At 43.1% G+C, this 21,382-nt stretch overlaps 1 protein-coding gene across 1 annotated transcript in view; it reads right to left on the minus strand.

Annotated features, from left to right (window-relative positions):
• The window catches only part of Pbgs (Porphobilinogen synthase), a 106,649-nt gene that overhangs the window by 72,343 nt on the left and 12,924 nt on the right, over window positions 1-21,382 (minus strand). Inside the window, exons 3-4 of the mRNA XM_080276700.1 lie at window positions 9,800-9,934; window positions 1,926-2,046 (exon numbers count right to left, since the gene is read on the minus strand). Of these exons, the coding sequence (XP_080132826.1) occupies window positions 1,926-2,046; window positions 9,800-9,934 (256 nt within the window). The remainder of the gene's footprint in view (window positions 1-1,925; window positions 2,047-9,799; window positions 9,935-21,382) is intronic.

Genomic DNA, 21,382 nt, shown 5'->3' on the forward strand with positions numbered 1-21,382 from the left:
CAGCCAATCAGCAAGCGTGTGGCCCGCCCGGTGTGCTGGTGAGACTTCCCTCCCGTATTAACTGAGGTGTCTAATTATTACGTATTGGATTTTTACCCCATTTATCGTAGATTATTGGTGACAAGATGAGCTCTTGTTATTGGGGTTGAAGGGGGGGTGACAAGATGAGTTCATCACATAGTTACAGTGAGGAGGTGATGCCTATAACCTCTCGTAAGTGTCAGAAGTGTGTGGAGAAGTGGAAAAAGATAGAAAGGAAGAGGAAAAGAGAGTGGTGAGGGGAGACAGCGGGAGGGGGCGTGGCACCGAGGAGGCAGAGTTGGATGTCGTTCTCCTAGATGACGACCCCACCATTTAACCCCCCACTACCCCTTCTCAATTTACTTAAGAAATACACTACTTTTTTTTTTTTAGTGTTATTATTTCAATCTATTATGGTAGAGGAAAAATAATAACTGCATTGATTTCAGATTTAGTTGTCAAAAACGTGAAATTACAGTAATAATCATTCGTTTATTAATATTAAGTGAACTGGAATCTTCAATTAATAAATTTTTGTACATTAATACATTCGTTGATGTTTCTTCTGCCATGTTTTTAAATCCCTACAATATGTTATTATGCCCATTTATAAATTGGGGGTTTGGTTTACTGCCTATTTTGTGGTTACGGTTATTACTGTTTTGTTTTTTTGGCTGTACATGTAGAGCATAGGCGCTGATGATCATTTAGATGTGTAAAAGGTCTGTTTATTGCCTTCTGGTTATGACGTTGCCATAAACACAACTTTAAAGCGTCATAACTCAAAAGTACATTTTGGCGCCGATGCCCCTTTGGTTCTAGACGCCTCATATATACTGTATATGAGTTTTGGGTGAGCATAGAAGCATGTATGGACAAGTTTGAGAGGAGTGAGAGAGTGATTTGATTGACGACATGAATAGCAAAGACAAGAATGTACGAGTGGATGGAGTGGTCGCTCAGTGGGGTGTGCCAGCTGAAGTAGATGGGAATGGTAGTGCTTTGGTGGACATCTGTGCCGGTAAGGGGTTAGCAACAGCTAACACCTACTTTCGGCATAAGATGATCCACAGGTATACATGGAGGGTTATCAGGAGGATGGATGGTGAACTTGTTGAACAAAAGGCAATGATAGACTATGTGTGTGTGGATGAGCAAATGAGAAGACAAGTGGTGGATGCAAGAGTGAGGAGAGGGTGGGGGAATGGAATCTCGGACCATCACTTAGTGATGGCCAAGGTAAGGCTGCAAAGAAAATGGTTGAAGAGACGAAGGGGAAGACAGGAGGAAACAGCTCCTGTGAGAAGAGTGGAGAAATTGCAAGACAATGAGAGAATGGCAGAGTATAAGAGCATAGTGGAAGAAAGATTGGGAAGGTATGAGTTAGAGCAGATGGAAGGGGTGGAAGACTTATGTAAGATACTCACAGAAGAGATAGGTGCAGCATGTGAGGTGGTTTGTGGAGTGAGAAGGAGATGCAGGGGTGTGCAAGGGACAGCATGGTGGAATGATGAGGTGAAACGAGCTGTCTTTCTCTGTCTGTATTTCCTACTGCATATAACCCCCAGTCTTTAAAACTCATTGTGTCCAGGCATCTTGAAATATATGGATCTTGAATTTGGCTCTCTGTTATCTTGTCTTTGTTTTTTCTTGGAGGGAACAATCTTGCAGGCTTCTGGCATTTGTTTCATTCTTCCTTGCATTAAAAAAAAAAAAAAAAAAAAAAATCAAACAAGTGCCTGACATCCCACCTCTGGGGGGAAACATCAATTATAAAGGATTTTTGGCTTTATTGGATCAGACTTGCCCGAAGTTAGTCCATTATAGGGAGGGTCTACTGAACAGTTTTCTAAATGGCTATTTAATTTGTACACAGCTAGTCATTTAACTAAGAATCAACTAACCTGCTTTGGCATAAGACGTGGCTTGCTGTGCAAGCCTTTTAATACTCAAGGTGTTGTCTATGGTTCCATCTTTCTTCAATATACCACAGTGTCCATGACTTGTATATGCACATAAGCAGACCTGTAATGTATGGATAAAATTCATGTATATCAGCATCACCTATACAAATCATCATCATCATAATCATCCTTACCAAGACCTCTTTTTCCCATTTAAGGATGGGGTAAGCTATGTTTCAGAAAGCAAGAAAAAACCTAACAGATAAGCCTGCCCAATTAAATGAGCCACACACTCATTCACTCATCATTCAAGCCCCTGGAATCCTGACTCCACTTCCCAGGCATAAACATCTATATAGTAAGCTCTCATTTTATGATGATCAGTTTGAAAATAAATAAATAAATAAATAAATAAAAACTCCATCGCATAATGATTTATCATGTTGAGTCACTTACAACATGGGTTCAATGGGGATACATTTTTGATTAAGGGCCACCCACCCAACAAATTCTAAAAACAAGTTTCCAACTACCCTAAACTTGCAGTTATTTCACTTCACTGTACTTTATCTGCTGTTTACCACTAATAATAGGTTTTAAAATCAGTTACCAACTCAATTACATTGGTAGTTATTTCATTTTACTACACTCCACTTGATGCTAGCACTCCAGTACCATATTATTGTTCCATCACTGACACGAACACACCCAATAATGACTGAGTTCAAAGGCCAACCTGGAACAAGGGAATTATTAAATTTACACATCGGCAATCATATATGCAAAAACAGTGACTGTACACTGGTCAGTGAGGTTCATATGGGATCATAATAACTGTAAAAGTGAAAATGAGACCATATATTGTAAAAGGTCCTAACTATTTTGTCATCACATAGGCAATTCATCACATACCAGTTCATCATAAAATGGGAGTTCACTGTAATTAGACCACTTCATACCATCCATCAGCTACAGAAGTGATCAAACAGGCTTTTAACACCTGGTTGTTGGTTGGTAACTACCATATATCCTGATATGTGCTGCCTACGTGAATATTAGGAGGCTCATTCTTACACTTGTAGCCACACACTACTCATACATTACAATCAAACTTACATTACAGTTTTCACTCAAACTTGGCCTAGATTTTTATACATTTAAAGCTTATTTCATGTAGCTCGGTGGCAGAAAGAGACAATCCTATGATTCTACAAACTTCCCATGGTACTTCTTTGTGACTAATAACATATTCTAGTGTTCAACTATTGTTACAACTAAGTACTCAAAAGGAGATGGCAGTTTTTGTCCTTGTTCAAGGGAAAAGTGTTACAAAACTGCAATGAAGATTGAGATGGCAATACAGTATCTGACCAGGTAAAAGTGAAAAGAACATACCACCATACTGTATTCTAGAGTTAATATATTGTTACAAATCAGTACTCAAGACAGAGAGAGCAATTTTTGACTCTGTCAGTGTGAAGAAAAAGCTTCCAATGACATAACAGTACATTATTTTCTTCCAGATATCTCAAGTCATATTATTCACATTTGGAAGGATTTTTTGAACTTCATGAGTTACAGATTTTTATGTCCTTGTTCCACACTGCCAGTCGTTCACTAATTGAAAGACATCGTCCAGTGAATCGTTCTTCATAGGGTCAGCTTTACAATGTACACAAGATCAACTCAGGAGTCATAATAACACAGGCTTCCTTGTCTTTATATTCCAAGTAATTACACTATCTGCTTCACAACGCCAGAGATACACTGACTTCCCAAGGCCACAGGTAAAACTAAACTGACTGAAACTCTTCGATTCTCTCCCCCATCCTTTTATAACCTTGCTTGAAACTCAAATGTTCTGGGACATGCTCCTAGCAACAACAGTTTTCTATGAAGGAGACAGCCAATATATTCCATATCTTTCTTACATTACATACTTCTCTAAATGCTTTATCATACAAAATCATCACCATCATCACCCAGACCTCCTTTCCCACCCTAGGGCAGGGTGAGGAGTAGCAATGTCCAGACAGCCCAAATTTGTCCAATTCATTGGGCCATACTTCCATTCACTCATCATTCAAGACCCTGGAATCCTGGCTCTAATGGATACACCAAAAACATTCACCACGTTCTGTAGCTTCACATAAACGTATCCAACTGAGTTAATCCGGATGGTACCACGTTAAAAAGGAGTGCCAAATCCCTGATCGTGCACTGCTCCTCACAATATTCATCCAGCCAGCTCGATTTCTTGTCAGTTCCCTAGCCTCATCAACTGAACCTCTCTTCCTCACACACTCATCCACCGTATCTCTCCACCTTCTCCTTGACCTACCTTGCCTCCTCCCTCCTTCAAATTCACTCAGATACGCCTTTTTCACCACTCTATTGATATTCATTCTCTCCACATGACCAAACCATCTCAGTACATTCTCTTTGATTCTGGTGACCACTGACTTCCTCACTCCACGTCTTTCACGAATCACAGTACTGTATTTCGAATCGTATCCACCCTCTGTACTCCACACACATTCCTCAGCAGTCCCATCTCCACTGTTCTTACTCTTGACTTTTCATTTTCATGCCACACCATAGTCTCACATCCTTATATTAAAGTTGGCGCTAACTCTCCTTCATGTAAGCCCCATGAAACTGCAACACTCAAGCCTCAGTTTCTTATCAAGGCCTTCATTGCACCAGTTACTTTTCGTCCTTGTGTCACTCTACTTCTTTTGCTCAGTTTCCTCTCTTTTCTATCACTGTACCCAGGTATTTGAACCCTCTCACCAATTCCAGTCTCTCTCCATTCACTGAAACATCGCTCAGAAATTAAATCAAATTACATAATTTCACAAACAATCACATAAATAAAACATTACAGAGGTAATAAAAAAAAAGATAAAAATTAATGCATAACTTTACTAAATACCTCTGTACACAACAGGAGGCTACCTGGCAACTCTGACTAGTTACTGAAAAGGCACAAAACATCAGGAATTTTCCACTAGCACTCCTCATCTCAACAATATTGTCTTCATTAACCCTTCTGCTGTGACAAAATTTCCTGAGCCAACTAAAGCTGTCTGTAGTCTGCCAAAATTACATTTAGAGTCTATCATCTGCCTCAGGGTTGCACTAAATACAGCTTAACACACCTTCTGCAGCTGATTTTCTTGCGCCAAATGAAACTGTTTGGGGACAGCATTATACAATCAAACATTCAGATATGACAATCAGGTGATGTGTAGTGTGTCCTTGAATGACAGGCCATGAGGAGCTAGGATTGCAAATGAAGAGTTGTGAGTAAGGATGGGACCTGACTGTATTAGTGTTGTGATGCAAAGAGGCTGACTGAGATAGCTTGGATATGTGGAGAGGATAGAGGACGACAACTAGGGTGCGGAGGGTGACAGTTGTAAACACTCAGACTGGGGTTGCAAGAGGCAGACTAAAAAAGACCTGGGATGAGGTCATACAGTGTGACCTCAGGATAGAGGAGGCTGTCAGAGATTGGGCAGCATGAAGACCTACTATACCATTAAGGTGACCAAAGCTGACACATCCTTTACAAAGAAAACTAAGGAAAATGAAATGGATGGCAAAAATAGGGGGTCCATATCTTGCGGCAAGTGTTAACTCCTTCACTGGACCTAATGCATTGGCATCTTCATCGTGGGTCCACTCCCCAGAGGCTGTCGAAGCAGAGGAGGAGGACTGCATGGGGGCCAAACCACCGTAAACTATGCCCCAGCCTCTCACGGGGCCAAAGAACACGGGAGTGGCTTTGGTCGCTTGGGCAAGTACCACATCTCTCAACACAACACATACAACTACACTGCTGTTTCAACACTGAGAAATGACTCCCCAGCGGTCATTTCTTGAAGACTTCTTCTAGCCGGTGACATTGAGAGCAATCTAGGACCCATCAACAAATACATACGTCCGGCATGCTCAAAACCTATCACTTGGAGCCGACAGGCAAAGGGTTTAGTTCAGTGCAATTCCTGCAAGAACTGGACCCATTACACCTGCACAACACTTGCATCCAGAGAATATTACACAAACACCCAGACCTGCTCCTTATGCTCCTTCCCCCCTCCCACTAAGCCCCCCCACCAACCCCTCTCCTACTTCCTCCACACCTCAGCCTAACCCACCAATCCTTCCCACACCATCCAATCCCCCAACCCCTCACTCCCACTCCACCCCGATCTAATTCACCCTAACCCTTACCTCATAACAACCTTCTCCTACCCCTTCCCCTCCACCCACACCCTCACCTCTCCACCCCGTGCTACAGCACCCAACACACATCGTACACAGAACATAAACATTCTTCAAATAAACATAGATGGCATAAACAAAAAACAAGAACTCACACAATTCATCAAACAACGAAACATACATTTTGCCATCTTACAAGAAGCAAAACTAAGTAGAACAAAATAAAAACACCTATATTTCATAATTTCACCACCGTCAGACAAGAACGGGCCAATGGCGCTGGCAGTGGACTCATCACCCTGGTACACAAATCCATCAACTTTTCAGATACTAGTGCACACACAAAATCACTTCTCCCCCCACATGACACAAAAGAAATACAATCAATTAAAATACACACTGGTAACAAATCACACATAACAACTGCAAATACATACATTCCCCCCCAATCGTCCCCCATAGTACCACACAATTACTCTCCTCAAATACACCACATCACTAATATACCCAACAAAGTGGTAGGTGGTGGCAACCATCATCCACTCACTTGATGTAGTGCTACCTACTTCTTCCTTAGCCTTTATCATTCTTTTTCTGTGCCTGCCTTCCTCTCTTCCTATTTCTTCCATCTTTCCTGTCACTTCTTATTGCTTTTCTTTCCGTGACAGGTGGCTTTACATTGAGTGACAAGCCAAATGGTTTCCTGTAAGCCAAGAAACCATTTACAGCGCTGGGTGATACCCATATAACCAAACCATAAGTGCTCCCTACGTGTCACCAAGTGGGTTGGTGGAGGGTTAGTGCCCCTCCCCATAAAACAAATAACTCAGAGTCAAATGGCCACCCCTTTCGGGATTATGGCGTCTGGCTGTAGACAGATATATAGATCATCCTGGGTGGTGATTTCAACACCAAGGCACTGACCTGGCATATCAACAACCCTGACACAGACAGAGGGCTGGTACTACAACCCCAAACAGATAATCTTTTCTTACTCAATAATCTCCATCAACATACCCATATCCCACACCAAGCCCGTTTCCTCCCTTCAACCCCAGACATCACCTTTTGCTCCCCAAACCTCATCCCCACAAGATCCTGGAGAGTGGTCAAAACCCTTGGCTCTGACCACCTCCCAATCATCATCACTACCAAAACCAGAATCACCCCAGCTGACAGACAGACACACATACACTAACTATAAGAGAGCCAACTGGGAGGCTTTTCACAACTGAAACAGAACAACACTGAAACATTAAACTGCACATCCATCACAAACATAAACACCACTGTGCACACTTTTAAGACAATTATCCATAATTCAGACAAAAGACACTTCCCTAGAGGCAACATAAAGAGACACAACCCCAACTTAACACCATAAATTCATGGCCACATCAATCAATGCGACATACTACAACACTCCCAACACCCCATACACAAGACATGGCACAACAAAGACAGGAACTCAACACTCAAACAATAAAATATCAGAACACTAAACACTAAACTGGAATACTTATCTCCAAACACTTGATCACAAACCAAACACCAGCAAACTCTACAAAACACTAAATTTCATCTCTCTCCAGCAGCAACACTATACAATCACATGCTGCCATCACAACAACTGACACCATACCCTCAAACAAACAACATACAAACACTCTCATCAATCACTTTTCACATGTCTGCCATCTAAACCCCTATCCTGACGACCGATGTGTCATCCGAGGCAAGAGACAGTTCCCCACAGACCCAGACTTCACACCTTTCACTTACAACCAGATGAAGCACATCATTAGCAACCTTAAACACTCATCTGCCTTCGGACCAGACAACATAAGCAACATACACCTTAAACACCTTGGACCACAAGGCAGACAAGCACTCACTAACATATTAAACTATAGCTACTCACACAACATAATACCGAACATCTGGAACCATGGCACTATCATCACTATCCCCAAACCAGCAAAAACCCCATGTTACCTTGCTCACACAGTCCAATCACACTCCTCTGCATCCCCTCTAAAGTCAATGAACAAATGGTATTACAACTAGTTACACCACACATCCCCCTAGCTCCATCACAAAATGGTTTTAGGCAGTTACACTCCACAAACACTCTTCTGACTGACCTTAAACAGAGAGTTTTTGATGGCATCAATTCAGCTATGCCACCATACAGAACACTCCTAGTCACACTAGACATTAGCAAAACTTTTGGTGCCATCCCCCCACAACCTCACAAACAAAATACTCTACACAAACATGCACAATAACACAAAAGATGACTGGTAAACTATTTAGCAGGCAGATGTGCACATGTAACATTTGCCGGTCAGTCATCGAACAACAGAAACTTCACAAACAATCCTCCAAAGATCTGTTTTGTCCCCTACTCTCTTTAACCTAAACATGCATGACATACCCACACCCCACACACCACAGATACACATAGCTTCCTATGCGGACGACACAACGCTTACATGTACACACCGAAATGCAAACACTGACTCACACATCCTCCAACCTTACCTCAACACACTACACAAATGCTTCACCACAGACAGAATCAAAATAGCCCCAGCCAAATCTACAGTGACCCTTCTCACAAACTGGACAGCAGAACACAGTTACATTCCACACCTCATCATAAACAACACTCTACCACACACACACACACACACACACACACACACACACACACACACACACACACACAATCCTTGGTGTAACATAATATACATCAATGTCATTTAAACAATACATCACAAACATTAAAGATAAATTAACACCAAGACTCAATGCCTTAAGGTCACTTGCCAATACAACATTTGGTCACAACAAAGAAATCACCACCACAGTATACAAACAATATATACATTCAGTGATGAATTATGCAAGCCCTGCTTGTGCTTCTAACCTCACTAAAATACACTACAACACTCCACAGACCACACAGAACAAGGCCCTAAAAATAATCACAGGCTGCACAGCTACTACACCCACAGACCACCTGCACCAAGAGACCAAGGTCCTCAAAGTCAAGTATCATCTAAGCATGAGAGGCACACAAATTCTTGCCGTACCCTCCACAAACCCACACCATCCACTACACTACATGGCAGCACATCCACATACACACCACAGAATATCAAAACAACACCCAGCACATGATATCATACACAAATACTGTCATCTCTTCCCCCTCACCTGCTTTAAACCAGCTTCCAGAAGCATAACCATACTCAAATCACTCCCCGCTCCATTCAGTCACTTGAACACAAAACACAACTGTATGCATGGCCTCCTGATATCCACCATTCTGAATCCTACCTCCCACGTGAGGACAGGGTCCACCTGGCCAGGCTGAGATGTGGGCATCATCCAGCCCTCCTGAGTTATCAGAAGAGGATGGATGACTCTGTCCCCGACGCCTGTCCAGGATGCAACACGACACCCCATACTATTAAGCACATTATGGAAGACTACATTGCACACAATCAACTGCACCAACAGCACAACATACATTCCTTGAGAGCTCTGTGGGAAAGCCCAGGTGTGACTACTACTACTACTACTACTCCTCCTCCTTCACTGCTAGAGGCCAATTAACTACAAATTACATAACTTACATCACAAGCCACAAGGAGGTCAGGGAATGTCTTTCGGATGAGTTGGATGGCCATGATGACAGGAGTATCCGGGGTGTCTGCGCTGGTCCCCTGATCATCTTTCGGCATGTTAGAGGGAACACCAAAAAGCAAAATCTGGAAAACATGACACATGGACTAATAATTTTACCATCATCAGCACTATGATCATCATCATCACTCTTAGTACTTGTACAGTATTATTATTATCTGAGCGAATTTGAAGAAGGGAGGAGGCGAGGCAGGCCAAGGAGAAGGTGGAGAGGCATGGTATATAAGTGTGTGAGGATGAGAGGTTTGAAGTCAGTGAGGCTAGGGAACTGACAAGAGATCCAGCCGGCTGGATGAATGTTGTGAGGAGAAGTGCATGATCAGGGATTTGGCACTCCTTTTTAACTTGGCAGCATCCAGAATGACTCTATCGGATGTGTTTACGTGAAGCTACAGAATGTGGTGAATGTTTTTGACGTATCTGATAAGAGCCCGGATTCCAGGGGTTTTAATGAGCAAATGGAAGAATGGCCCATTGGATTGGGCAAATTTGGGCTGTCTGGACACTGCTACTCCTCACCCTGTCCTAGGGTAAAGGAGGTCTGGATGATGATGATGATGGTGATGATGATGATGATGATTATTATTATTATTACCCATCCCTGCCCCTGTGGGGCCCGGGGACAGGTATTGTTTTCACTCGGTTTGGTTGTTTATTTATTCGTCTGTCTGTTAACAATCTTATGCAAAAACTACAGGTGCAATTTTCACTAAAACCACAGGCATGATGGGCTATGACCTTCTGATCACTTGATTAAATTTTGGTCCTAACTGGGCCAAGACCCAAGACGTAGGTAAAAAAAAAAATAATAAATAAAATAAAATAAAATATCCCCTCAAATTCATCATATTGACATGAAACCAAAACCCAAATGTGCATCTATCAAATCTGCATCCTATAACATGCCTCATTATATCAGGGGATCCCCCCTCCAGTTAGGGGTAAGGGGGTCAGTGTCAGGTGGGTCGGGCCTAAAATTTCACATGGGCATAAAATCATCAATTTTCATCTTATTATGTGGTAGGTGGGGGTGCTCACCATCCACTCACTCGATGTAGTGCTGATCTAGGGTGTCTGGCCTTTCCTCTCCTGCATCCTTCTTTCCTTCCATCCTCTTCTGTCTTTCTTTCCTTCATTCTTTACTTGTCCTTCTGCCTACGGGTGACTTTACACTCCCTCTTCTGTCTTTCCTTCCTTCATTCTTTCCTCTTTCTTCTGCCTGTGGGTGACTACACTGAGTAACAAGCCAATTTTCATCTTATTATGTGGTAGGTGGGGGCGCTCACCATCCTCTCACTCGATGTAGTGCTGCTCTCGGGTGTCTGCTCTTTCCTCTCCTTCATCCTTCTTTCCTTCCATCCTCTTCTGTCTTTCTTTCCTTCATTCTTTCCTTGTCCTTCTGCCTACGGGTGACTTTACACTCACTCTTCTGTCTTTCTTTCCTTCATTCTTTCCTCTTCCTTCTGCCTGTGGGTGACTATACACTGAGTGACAAGCCAAATGGTTTCCTGTACACCAAGAAACCATTTACTATGCTGGGTGGTAACCATATAACCAAATTTTGGAGCCTGGTGGTTCAGTGCGTAATTATTGCGTTCCAATCGGATTGAGCTGGTGAAGGTTTACATCCAAGGGATGGTTGAGGTTGACTACTCACATAATGCCACTCAGGGATGAGTGAGGCTGGTCACTCTCATCTTAAAAATTGGGATCAACTGCCTAGCCCCGGGCTCCTACGATCCTCATGGGGCAATGCAGGACTGGATGATGGATGGATGGATGGATTACATCTTATTTTCTCCAAATCTGATATGTGACATCTTTGACTAGATATCCTGATGTGCTTATACGTCAGCACTAAAATGACTATTGGAGATGGGTTTGCTGTGCCCTGGCACCACTTCTTGTAAGTAATCCCTCTAATATCCAAACGCCCAATATCCGAACATCCCCACTAACCGGACATAATCGTCCCAGGATCCAATATTCCCAAAATGGTCTGGAAAAAAAAAAAAAAAAAAAAAAAAAAAAAAAAAAAATTCCCGCCCGTAATTTGAACTTGGCGCGCGGGGCGCGGGACAGCTTTGTTGTGGCACGTCATTCCTCTGACGTCTGCTAGAGAGCCCCTGCATCCTCCCCACTTTCCGCCTGTCTCTCGTCACAAGTGCACGCTCGTAGTCATGGCTGCCCACGTGCTCGCTTTTGTGGTGGTGCCTTACCTGTTGCAGCCACTCCTGCTGCTCTCGTGCCTCTCCTTCGTGTGTGTGATGATGGCCCGGCTGCCTGAGAAGAGGAAGAGAGTGGTGTTGACTCTGGAGAAGAAGTGGGAGATATTGGAGAAAGTAGACGCGGGGTGGTCTTCTTCCCGCATCCTCCACGAGTTCAACCTGGCCCGATCTACTTTGTTTCATATTAAGAGATCCCAAGACAAACTCATGCAGTACACGGCTGACTTCTCGTCGAGAAGCAAACACAACGTGGAGAGGAAGGTGATGTTTACTCTCAAGTTTGCTGAAGTCGACCGCTCCACGTTGATTTGGTATTGACAGCAACGTGCTGCTGGTGTGATGGTACGTGGTATGGAGCTGAAGGCTGTTGCTGAGAAGTTCGCCAGGCTTCACGACGCCCTAGACTTCAAGGCATCCGAGGGTTAGCTCTTCGCGTTTAAGTTAAGGCATGGCCTTACCAACCATAAAGCTCATGACGAAGCTTTGGACGCTAATGAGGATGGAATTGACGAGTTTCAGCACAAGGTGAAGGGCTTGATCGACAGGGAGGGCCTCACTCTCGGTCAAGTCTACAACGCTGATGAAACTGGTTTATTCTATCTCTCTTTGCCAATGAATACTCCAGCCAAGGAGACAGAGTAGCGTGTACCTGGCCGCAAGCTCTCCAAGGAATGGATATCTGCTTTGTGTTGTGCCAATGCTAACGGCATGCACCGGCTTAAGCCCGTTATTGTTGGCCGCGCAAAGCAGCCTCGGTGTCTTCGTGGGGTGATGGATGTCCTTCCTGTCGTCTGGTACCATTCTTTGAAGGCATAGTTTACAGCCCATATCTTTAACCCTTTAACCGCGGGTGTCATTCCAGAATGACGTTGCAAAAACTGGACCAAACCGCGGGTGTCATTCTCGAATGTTTGTGAATATTTTGAATACCCCGCGTTTTTTCCGTGCGCCAATTGTTTCAAGGGAGAGTAGCTATTAAGTTCTTTCACTCCAGCCGACCCCCACCTCCCTCTTCCCCCCCCTAGGGCCCCACCTCCCACCCCCTGGGCCCCCCACCCCACCCCTGACCAAGCGCGCATCAGTATCTGTCCAGCTGTGTGAGTGACAACACATGTTGATGTGGCAGTGAAGTGCAGGCAATTACAGTGCCTTTTACCTGTCTCAGTGAACACAGAGTGGGTGTTTATCGTATGTGCAGTGTTCATATATGTTTATAGTATTATTATCAGAATGTGATTGGCATTTGGTAATGGTGTGTGAGCGAAAAATAGTGATTACAACACCGCTGATGTGGCAGTGAAGTGCAGGCAATTACAGTGTCTTTTACCTGCCTCAGTGAACACAGAGTGGGTGTTTATCGTATGTGCAGTGTTCATATATGTTTATAGTATTATTATCAGAATGAGGTTGGCATTTGGTAATGGTGTGTGAGCGAAAAATAGTGATTACAACACCGCTGATGTGGCAGTGAAGTGCAGGTAATTACAGTGCCTTTTACCTGCCTCAGTGAACACAGAGTGGGTGTTTATCGTATGTGCAGTGTTCATATATGTTTATAGTATTATTATCAGAATGAGGTTGGCATTTGGTAATGGTGTATGAGCGAAGGTAATGATGTGTGAGCGAAAAATAGTGATTTTACACCCCTCACTTCTAACGGCACTGCCCGTCCCGTGAAAGTCAACAAAGTCATGAAACCTACATCAATGGAAAGCTGAAGGTTAGTACTTTCTAATGGTACCTTATTTTTTTCTCTAGCTTTATTCTGTGCAGAGTTATTAAGGTGTAAAGGTTTGTTTACATTTGGCTGAAACCCCCGCGGGAGAGGACAGTCAGACCAAAACAATACCCGCGGTTAAAGGGTTAAAGACTGGTTTCACCGCCATTTCATCAAGGAGGTCATACATTACCAGACGGAGACACTGGGAATCCCATGAGACCAGGTAAAGGCCCTCCTTCTCCTCGACAATGCACCTGCCCATCCGTGTGACAAGGACTTGGTGGCTGAGAATGGCCGCATTAGGTGCATGTTTCTGCCACCTAATACGACTGCTCTCATCCAACCAATGGACCAAGAAGTGATCGTGGCAACGAAGAGTCTGTACCAAAGGAAGTTCCTGGACGAGGTGATGGTTGTCCTCGAGGACGAGGACGAGCGCAGGGAGGGATGGGACACGCGAGGCCAGCAGACTTTGGAAAACCTTCGCCGCTGCAACATCAAGTCTGCAATCTACAACTAGGCCAGTGCATGGAAGGAAATCCCTGTCAAGACTCTAGAAAATGGTTGGTCTCGTCTGCTTCTCGGAACGGATGTGGAATTCGATTTCCTAGGTTTTGACGTGGATGACTTCCATGCACGTTGTTACATAGCCTATGATTTCATCATCCTTTGTTTAATTCTAACGTACAGTGTGCTGCCTGTTTGATCACGAGCGTGTTCTGCCTCAGTCCCCCCCTTCTACCGTTATAGTAGAGTAAGTCGTCCTTTCTGTTATTCAGAGCGGGATTGTCAACTCTTTGTCCCCATGGCTTCATTTGCGCGTCCTTCTTACAAGTTGTATCAAGCTCTGCTGGCCCCTATATAATGAGCTCAGTCTCTGCATCATGGCCACTTAGATCTACTCCTCATTTCGTTCACATCTCTGTCCTCCCCTGTACAGTTATTATTATTGTGAGTGCTCAAGAAATCTCCAAACATCTAGCAGCTGTGTGCAATTTGAGTATAACTGTTGTTGCATTTCTTCTTGTACTGTGTAGCATAAGGTTAATTCTTGGGCCTAGTAGGGTTTTTTGTAATTTATGTAAAGGTTCTTTACGTCAGTCATCATTAATAATATTTTGTATCTGTAATAATTTATCTTGCATTAACTGAGCATTACCCAGTGTATTTTCATTTTATCAGGGCTGACTTAGGTAAATCTACTCTTGCTAATTTCATGTTAATAGAGGCTATTGCAGTTAACCATATATTTAACCTGTTTTTTGCCATTACATTATCCTTATGAGTCCTGAATGTTTTGTTGTTAGTTTGAGCATTAAACTTTAACTTGTAATTTTCCCTAACTCTTTTGTTTTGGACCTGGAACTTTACGGGACAGTAGTGATTTTTAGTATTCTCACTTAAAGTGTACATTATCTTTCTCTGTTCCGTAACATAAATTTGGCGACCTCATATCAGGATATTCAGGATATTATCATAAGGATATTGCTTGATATTTTGTGACTGTTACTTATTCATGATGTCTACTATTACTACACTTGATGAAGCCAAAGATTTTTTGTCAAATGTGCAAACAGTGTGTGATGTAGAGAACAGAACAAAGAATGAACTTAAGCTTGTTGCTCAACAATTGGGAATTGCTGTTCGCTCTCATCATTCTAAAGATCAAATTGTTGACATGATTAATGAAAGCTTGTTTTATGTAACTCCTCCAAATGAGCAAACGCAGATTGAATTAGCTAAGTTACAGCTAGCCCTGCAGGAGGCTCAGGTTAAGGAGGCTGAATTTCAAGCACGTGCTAAGGAGGCTGAGTCTCAGGCTCGTATTCAGGAGGCTGAATTTCAAGCAAGTGCTAAGGAGGCTGAATTTCAGACCCGTTCTAAGGAGGCTGAGGCACAAGTTGAAATTGCTAGGATTCAGGCAGACCATGAGTATCGCATGAAACAAGGTGGAACTGGATCATCTAGCTCTGATGATTTTGATGTGGCTAAAAATGTTAAACTTGTCCGTCCTTTTAATGAATCTGATTTAACAAAGTATTTTCAGTTGTTTGAGAGGGTAGCTACAGGTTTTAATTGGCCCAAAAAGTATTGGCCCGTACTCCTTCAAACTGTTCTCACCGGTAAAGCTCAAGTAACTTATGCATCTTTGCCTCAGGATCAATCTGATAATTATGATGTAGTTAAGAGCTTGATTCTTAAGGCCTATGAGCTTGTTCCTGAAGCCTATAGAGTAAAATTTAGGACAACTTATAAGCAAGATAAGCAATCCCATGTTGAGTATGCAAAAATCAAAGAAGATCTGTTAGAGCAGTGGTTAAATTCTAAGAATGTGGATTCTGATTTTGGTAAATTTAAGCAGATGATTTTGCTGGAGGACTTCAAGAGGTGCATCTATAAAGATGTAAGCCTATATCTTGATGAGAAAAGAATAGATAATTTGTCTGATGCTGCAGTTTTAGCTGATGAATATGTTCTCACTCACAAGAGATATTCTAGAGAAAAAGGGAAAGCTGAGAGTAAGTACGGTGCCTCTACTCAGAGTACAGGTAACAGGAAAGAGAATAAAGATGATGTTTCTCAGGAAGTAAATAACAGCTCCACCTCTAGATTTCAGAAAAGTAAATGTACTTATTGTAGTAAGCTTGGTCATACTACGGAGAAATGTTTCAGGAGACAGCGTGATGTGAACAAAAAGGAGTCTTTAAATATTCAGTCAATTGGTCTAGTGTCCACTCCTGAGAGTTCCCAGAATTCTTTAACTGGGTTAACTGAACCTGCTTTGAGGGGTAACTTAAATTCTCATGATGGAGCTCCTCTTTTGAGCAGTAACGTGGGTGACACTCTCAAGAGTTCATGTGCTAATTTCCTGTCTGATGGTTTTGTCAGTCCTCTGGACAGTAATGACAGGAAATCAGTTCAAATATATCGTGATACAGGTGCTTGCCAATCCCTTATGCTGACCAGTGTTCTAGGCTCTAATGTTAATTCCTCTGATGAAACTGTAATCTTACAAGGTGTAGGGAATAATTACTTCTCTGTCCCTCTGTGCAGAGTGAATTTAGAGTCTGGTTTTGTTAATGGTTCCGTTATGGTTGGGTTGGTTGAGACACTCCCAATGTCAGGTGTAACTTTCTTACTTGGAAATGATATTGGTGGAAGTCAAGTGTGTCCAGCTCCTCAGTTGTCTAGTGAGCCAGTGGCTGCGTCCCAGGATTGTGATGTCCCTGATGTGTTCCCTGCATGTGCTGTCACTAGGGCTAAGTCTAAAGTTACTGGTGATTTAGAGGATAATGATGATGATGATGTTATCCTAGCTGACACTTTTCTTGCTAATTTGGACCACTCACCAGATGAGGCAGTACCCCGTAGTGTTGATAATTTGTCTCGTCAAGAGTTGGTTGAGTTGCAGGTTGCTGACCCTGAGTTGAAAGGTCTAGCTAACTCTGCTTTCAGTGAAGAAGAGTCAGCCGGTGCTTCTACTTGTTATTATGTAAAGTCAGGAGTACTTATGAGGAAGTGGAGACCCCCAACAGCATCAGCCGACTGTGAATGGGAGGTTGTACATCAAGTTGTCATCCCTCGTGTTTGTAGGCAGGATATCATTAGAGTGGCTCATGATTCCAGTTTGGCAGGACACCTTGGAGTGAGGAAGACTGTGGCACGCATTTTGAAACACTTCTACTGGCCAGGTATCTTCAGGGATGTTTCCTGGTATTGTAAGTCTTGTCACACCTGTCAAGTTGTGGGGAAGTGTAATCAGACCAAAAGGTTGCACCTCTAGTTCCCATTCCTCCTTTTGAGGCGCCTTTCACCCGTGTGTTGGTGGATATTGTGGGCCCTCTTCCTAAGACTTCTTCAGGATTTTCTTATGTGTTGACCATGATTGATATGGCTACTCGTTATCCTGAAGCCATTCCACTTAGAAATATCTCAGCAAAGAACGTGGTTAAGGAAATGCTAGGGTTCTTCACAAAGTTTGGTCTGCCCAAGGAGGTACAGTCAGACCGGGGAAGTAATTTCATGTCAAATGTTTTCAAGCAGTCTCTGAAAGAGTTGGGGATCACCCAGATCACGTCTTCAGCTTACCATCCCCAGACCCAAGGAGCGTTGCAGAGATATCATCAAACACTCAAATCGATGCTCAAGAAATACTGTTTGGAACATCAGAAAGACTGGGATAAAGGTCTTCCATTCGTTGTGTTTGCCGCAAGAGAATCTCCAAATGAATCACTGGGCTTCTCACCTTTTGAACTACTGTTTGGCCATGAAGTAAGAGGACCCCTTAAGTTACTCAAGGAATGCTGGCTGTCGGAGGAAGATGACGTCAACCTGCTGGAGTATGTGATGAAGTTCAAAGAACGGCTGTCCACTGCTTTACAGCTGGCGAGAGAGAATTTAGGAGCTGCTCAGGAGAAGATGAAGACTTGGTATGATAAGAAGTCCAGGTTATGCCACTTTCAGCCAGGAGATCAGGTTTTGATTCTGCTACCAGTTCATGGGCAACCTCTTCAAGCCAAGTTTAGTGGTCCTTATTTCGTGGAGAAGAAACTCAGTGATGTCAACTATGTCATCGCCACACCAGATCGTAGAAAGAACAAGCAACTATGTCACATAAACATGCTAAAGTTATATCACAGGCGGGACGAAAATAATCCAGTCTGCACTGTAGCTGTTCCACCCGAGTCTGCAAGTGAAGCTCTCCCATGCAGTATGAGCCTGAGTGATAGTTTGGGGAAGAATCCTGATATCATGAATGATCTCCAGACTAAGCTTTCTCATCTACCTCCCGAGGAAAGGCAGGAGTTTTCGGCATTACTGCAGGAGTACCCGCAAGTGTTCCGTGCCACTCCAGGAAGAACCACTGTGTTGATGCATGATGTCGATGTTGGAGATGCAAAGCCAATTAAATTGCCTCCTTACCGTGTGAACCCAGTGAAAGTTCCTCTCATCCAGAAGGAGCTTGGCTACCTGTTGGACCACAAGATGATTGAGCCCTGTCAGAGCGAGTGGAGTTCTCCTGTCACTCTGGTCCCTAAGCCAGGTGGGTCACAGCGGCTTTGCATCGACTACAGACGTGTTAATCAGATAACTAAAACAGACACTTACCCTCTCCCTCGTGTGGAAGATTGCATAGACAAGATCGGAAAGGCTAGGTACATAAGTAAGTTTGATTTGTTAAAGGGATACTGGCAAGTACCTATGACTGAACGTGCTAGGGAGATCTCATGTTTTGTAACACTAGGAAAGACTTTTGCATGTTCGGTAATGCCATATGGTATGAAGAATGCACCAGCCACATTTCAGAAGCTCATGAATGTTGTAACAGAGGGTTTGGCAGGGTGTGTTGTTTATATTGATGATGTATTAATCTTCAGTGACAACTGGAAAGATCACCTATGCCATGTCAGTAAATTTCTTGACTGTTTAGTTCAGGCTAATCTTGTAGCTAATTTATCAAAGTGTGAGTTTGGTCAAGCTAAAGTTCAGTACCTCGGGTACGTAATTGGTGATGGACATGTTGCACCACCAGCAGCTAAGGTTCAGGTTATAAGTGATCTTCTCAGACCTAAAAGTAGGAAAGAGCTACAAAGATTTTTGGGAATGGTAGGTTATTACAGGAGATTTGTTCTTAACTTTTCAATTCTTGTGTCACCACTTACAGACCTACTGAAAAAGGGAGTTAAATTTGTCTGGACCGATAATTGTGAATCCTCTTTCAGCAAACTTAAAGCTATCCTATTAAGTCAGCCAGTGCTCGCTACTCCAAATTTTGCTAAGCCTTTTAAGATGGCTGTTGATGCAAGTGATACAGGAGCTGGGGCTGTTTTGCTGCAAGAGGATGATCAGGGTATTGAACACCCTGTATCTTATTACAGTAAGAAGTTCACTCCACCTCAAAAGAACTACTCAACTATTGAGAAAGAGCTTTTGGCCTTGATTTTGGGTTTACAGCATTTTTCATTTTATTTGTGTTCTGGTTTTGACCCCATAGTCATTTATACCGATCATAACCCACTGAAATTCCTTAGTAAGTTTAAAGATAAAAATCAGAGATTGACAAGATGGAGTCTACTTCTTCAGGAGTATTCATTAGACATACAACATGTCAAGGGGAAAGAAAATGTCATTGCAGATTGCTTATCTAGACTTTAGACAGATTGTTTTAGAGTAATAAGAAATTTCCTTTGTAAATTTCTTTTTCTTTGTGGGGAGGTGTTACATAGCCTATGATTTCATCATCCTTTGTGTAATTCTAACGTACAGTGTGCTGCCTGTTTGATCACGAGCGTGTTCTGCCTCAGTCCCCCCCTTCTACCGTTATAGTAGAGTAAGTCGTCCTTTCTGTTATTCAGTGCGGGATTGTCAACTCTTTGTCCCCATGGCTTCATTTGCGCGTCCTTCTTACAAGTTGTATCAAGCTCTGCTGGCCCCTATATAATGAGCTCAGTCTCTGCATCATGGCCACTTAGATCTACTCCTCATTTCGTTCACATCTCTGTCCTCCCCTGTACAGTTATTATTATTGTGAGTGCTCAAGAAATCTCCAAACATCTAGCAGCTGTGTGTAATTTGAGTATAACTGTTGTTGCATTTCTTCTTGTACTGTGTAGCATAAGGTTAATTCTTGGGCCCAGTAGGGTTTTTTGTAATTTATGTAAAGGTTCTTTACGTCAGTCATCATTAATAATATTTTGTATCTGTAATAATTTATCTTGCATTAACTGAGCATTACCCAGCGTATTTTCATTTTATCAGGGCTGACTTAGGTAAATCTACTCTTGCTAATTTCATGTTAATAGAGGCTATTGCAGTTAACCATATATTTAACCTGTTTTTTGCCATTACATTATCCTTATGAGTCCTGAATGTTTTGTTGTTAGTTTGAGCATTAAACTTTAACTTGTAATTTTACCTAACTCTTTTGTTTTGGACCTGGAACTTTACGGGACAGTAGTGATTTTTGGTATTCTCACTTAAAGTGTACATTATCTTTCTCTGTTCCATAACAACGTCTACATATGCATGGCGTCGATGTTGATGTGGACGATGTGCGTGAGTGGTTGGATGACGACGAGGGCGATCCTGGGTATCAGACCCTGTCTGATATCGAGATCGCATCTTCAGTTGCAGGTGTCAGTACCCAGCTTGAAGATTCCGACGAGGACGGGGACGATGATGCGGACTCCTCTCAGCATGACAGAACTCCAGCCATCCCCAAGCTGAGTGCACTCCGGGAACACCTAGAGTTCATTCAGGACTACCTGGAACACCCGGATTGCGACAGGGAGATGGGGCCCTTGGGACTTGTGGAGGAAGTGCATGCTTTCAGGCAGCACATCATTAATCATCAGAATCGTCATTCCTTGTGTCAATCAACGATTGACAGTTTTTTCAGGCCCGTGACTCCCGCTGTGCCCAGCCCTGGCTCCATTCCACTGCCTCCCCAAGACAGGCCCTCATGCTCCGAGCCACAGCCCAGCACATCAGCCACTGTGGAGTTACCGCTCGACGTGAGTTTGCGTCTGTCTTCAGAGTCGTCTGCAGTGGGTACGCCATCACCA

This window comes from Coenobita brevimanus, chromosome 66 (assembly GCF_032717465.1).
Source record: "Coenobita brevimanus isolate Jiangsu-jjx chromosome 66, ASM3271746v2, whole genome shotgun sequence".
NCBI lineage: Eukaryota > Metazoa > Arthropoda > Malacostraca > Decapoda > Coenobitidae > Coenobita > Coenobita brevimanus.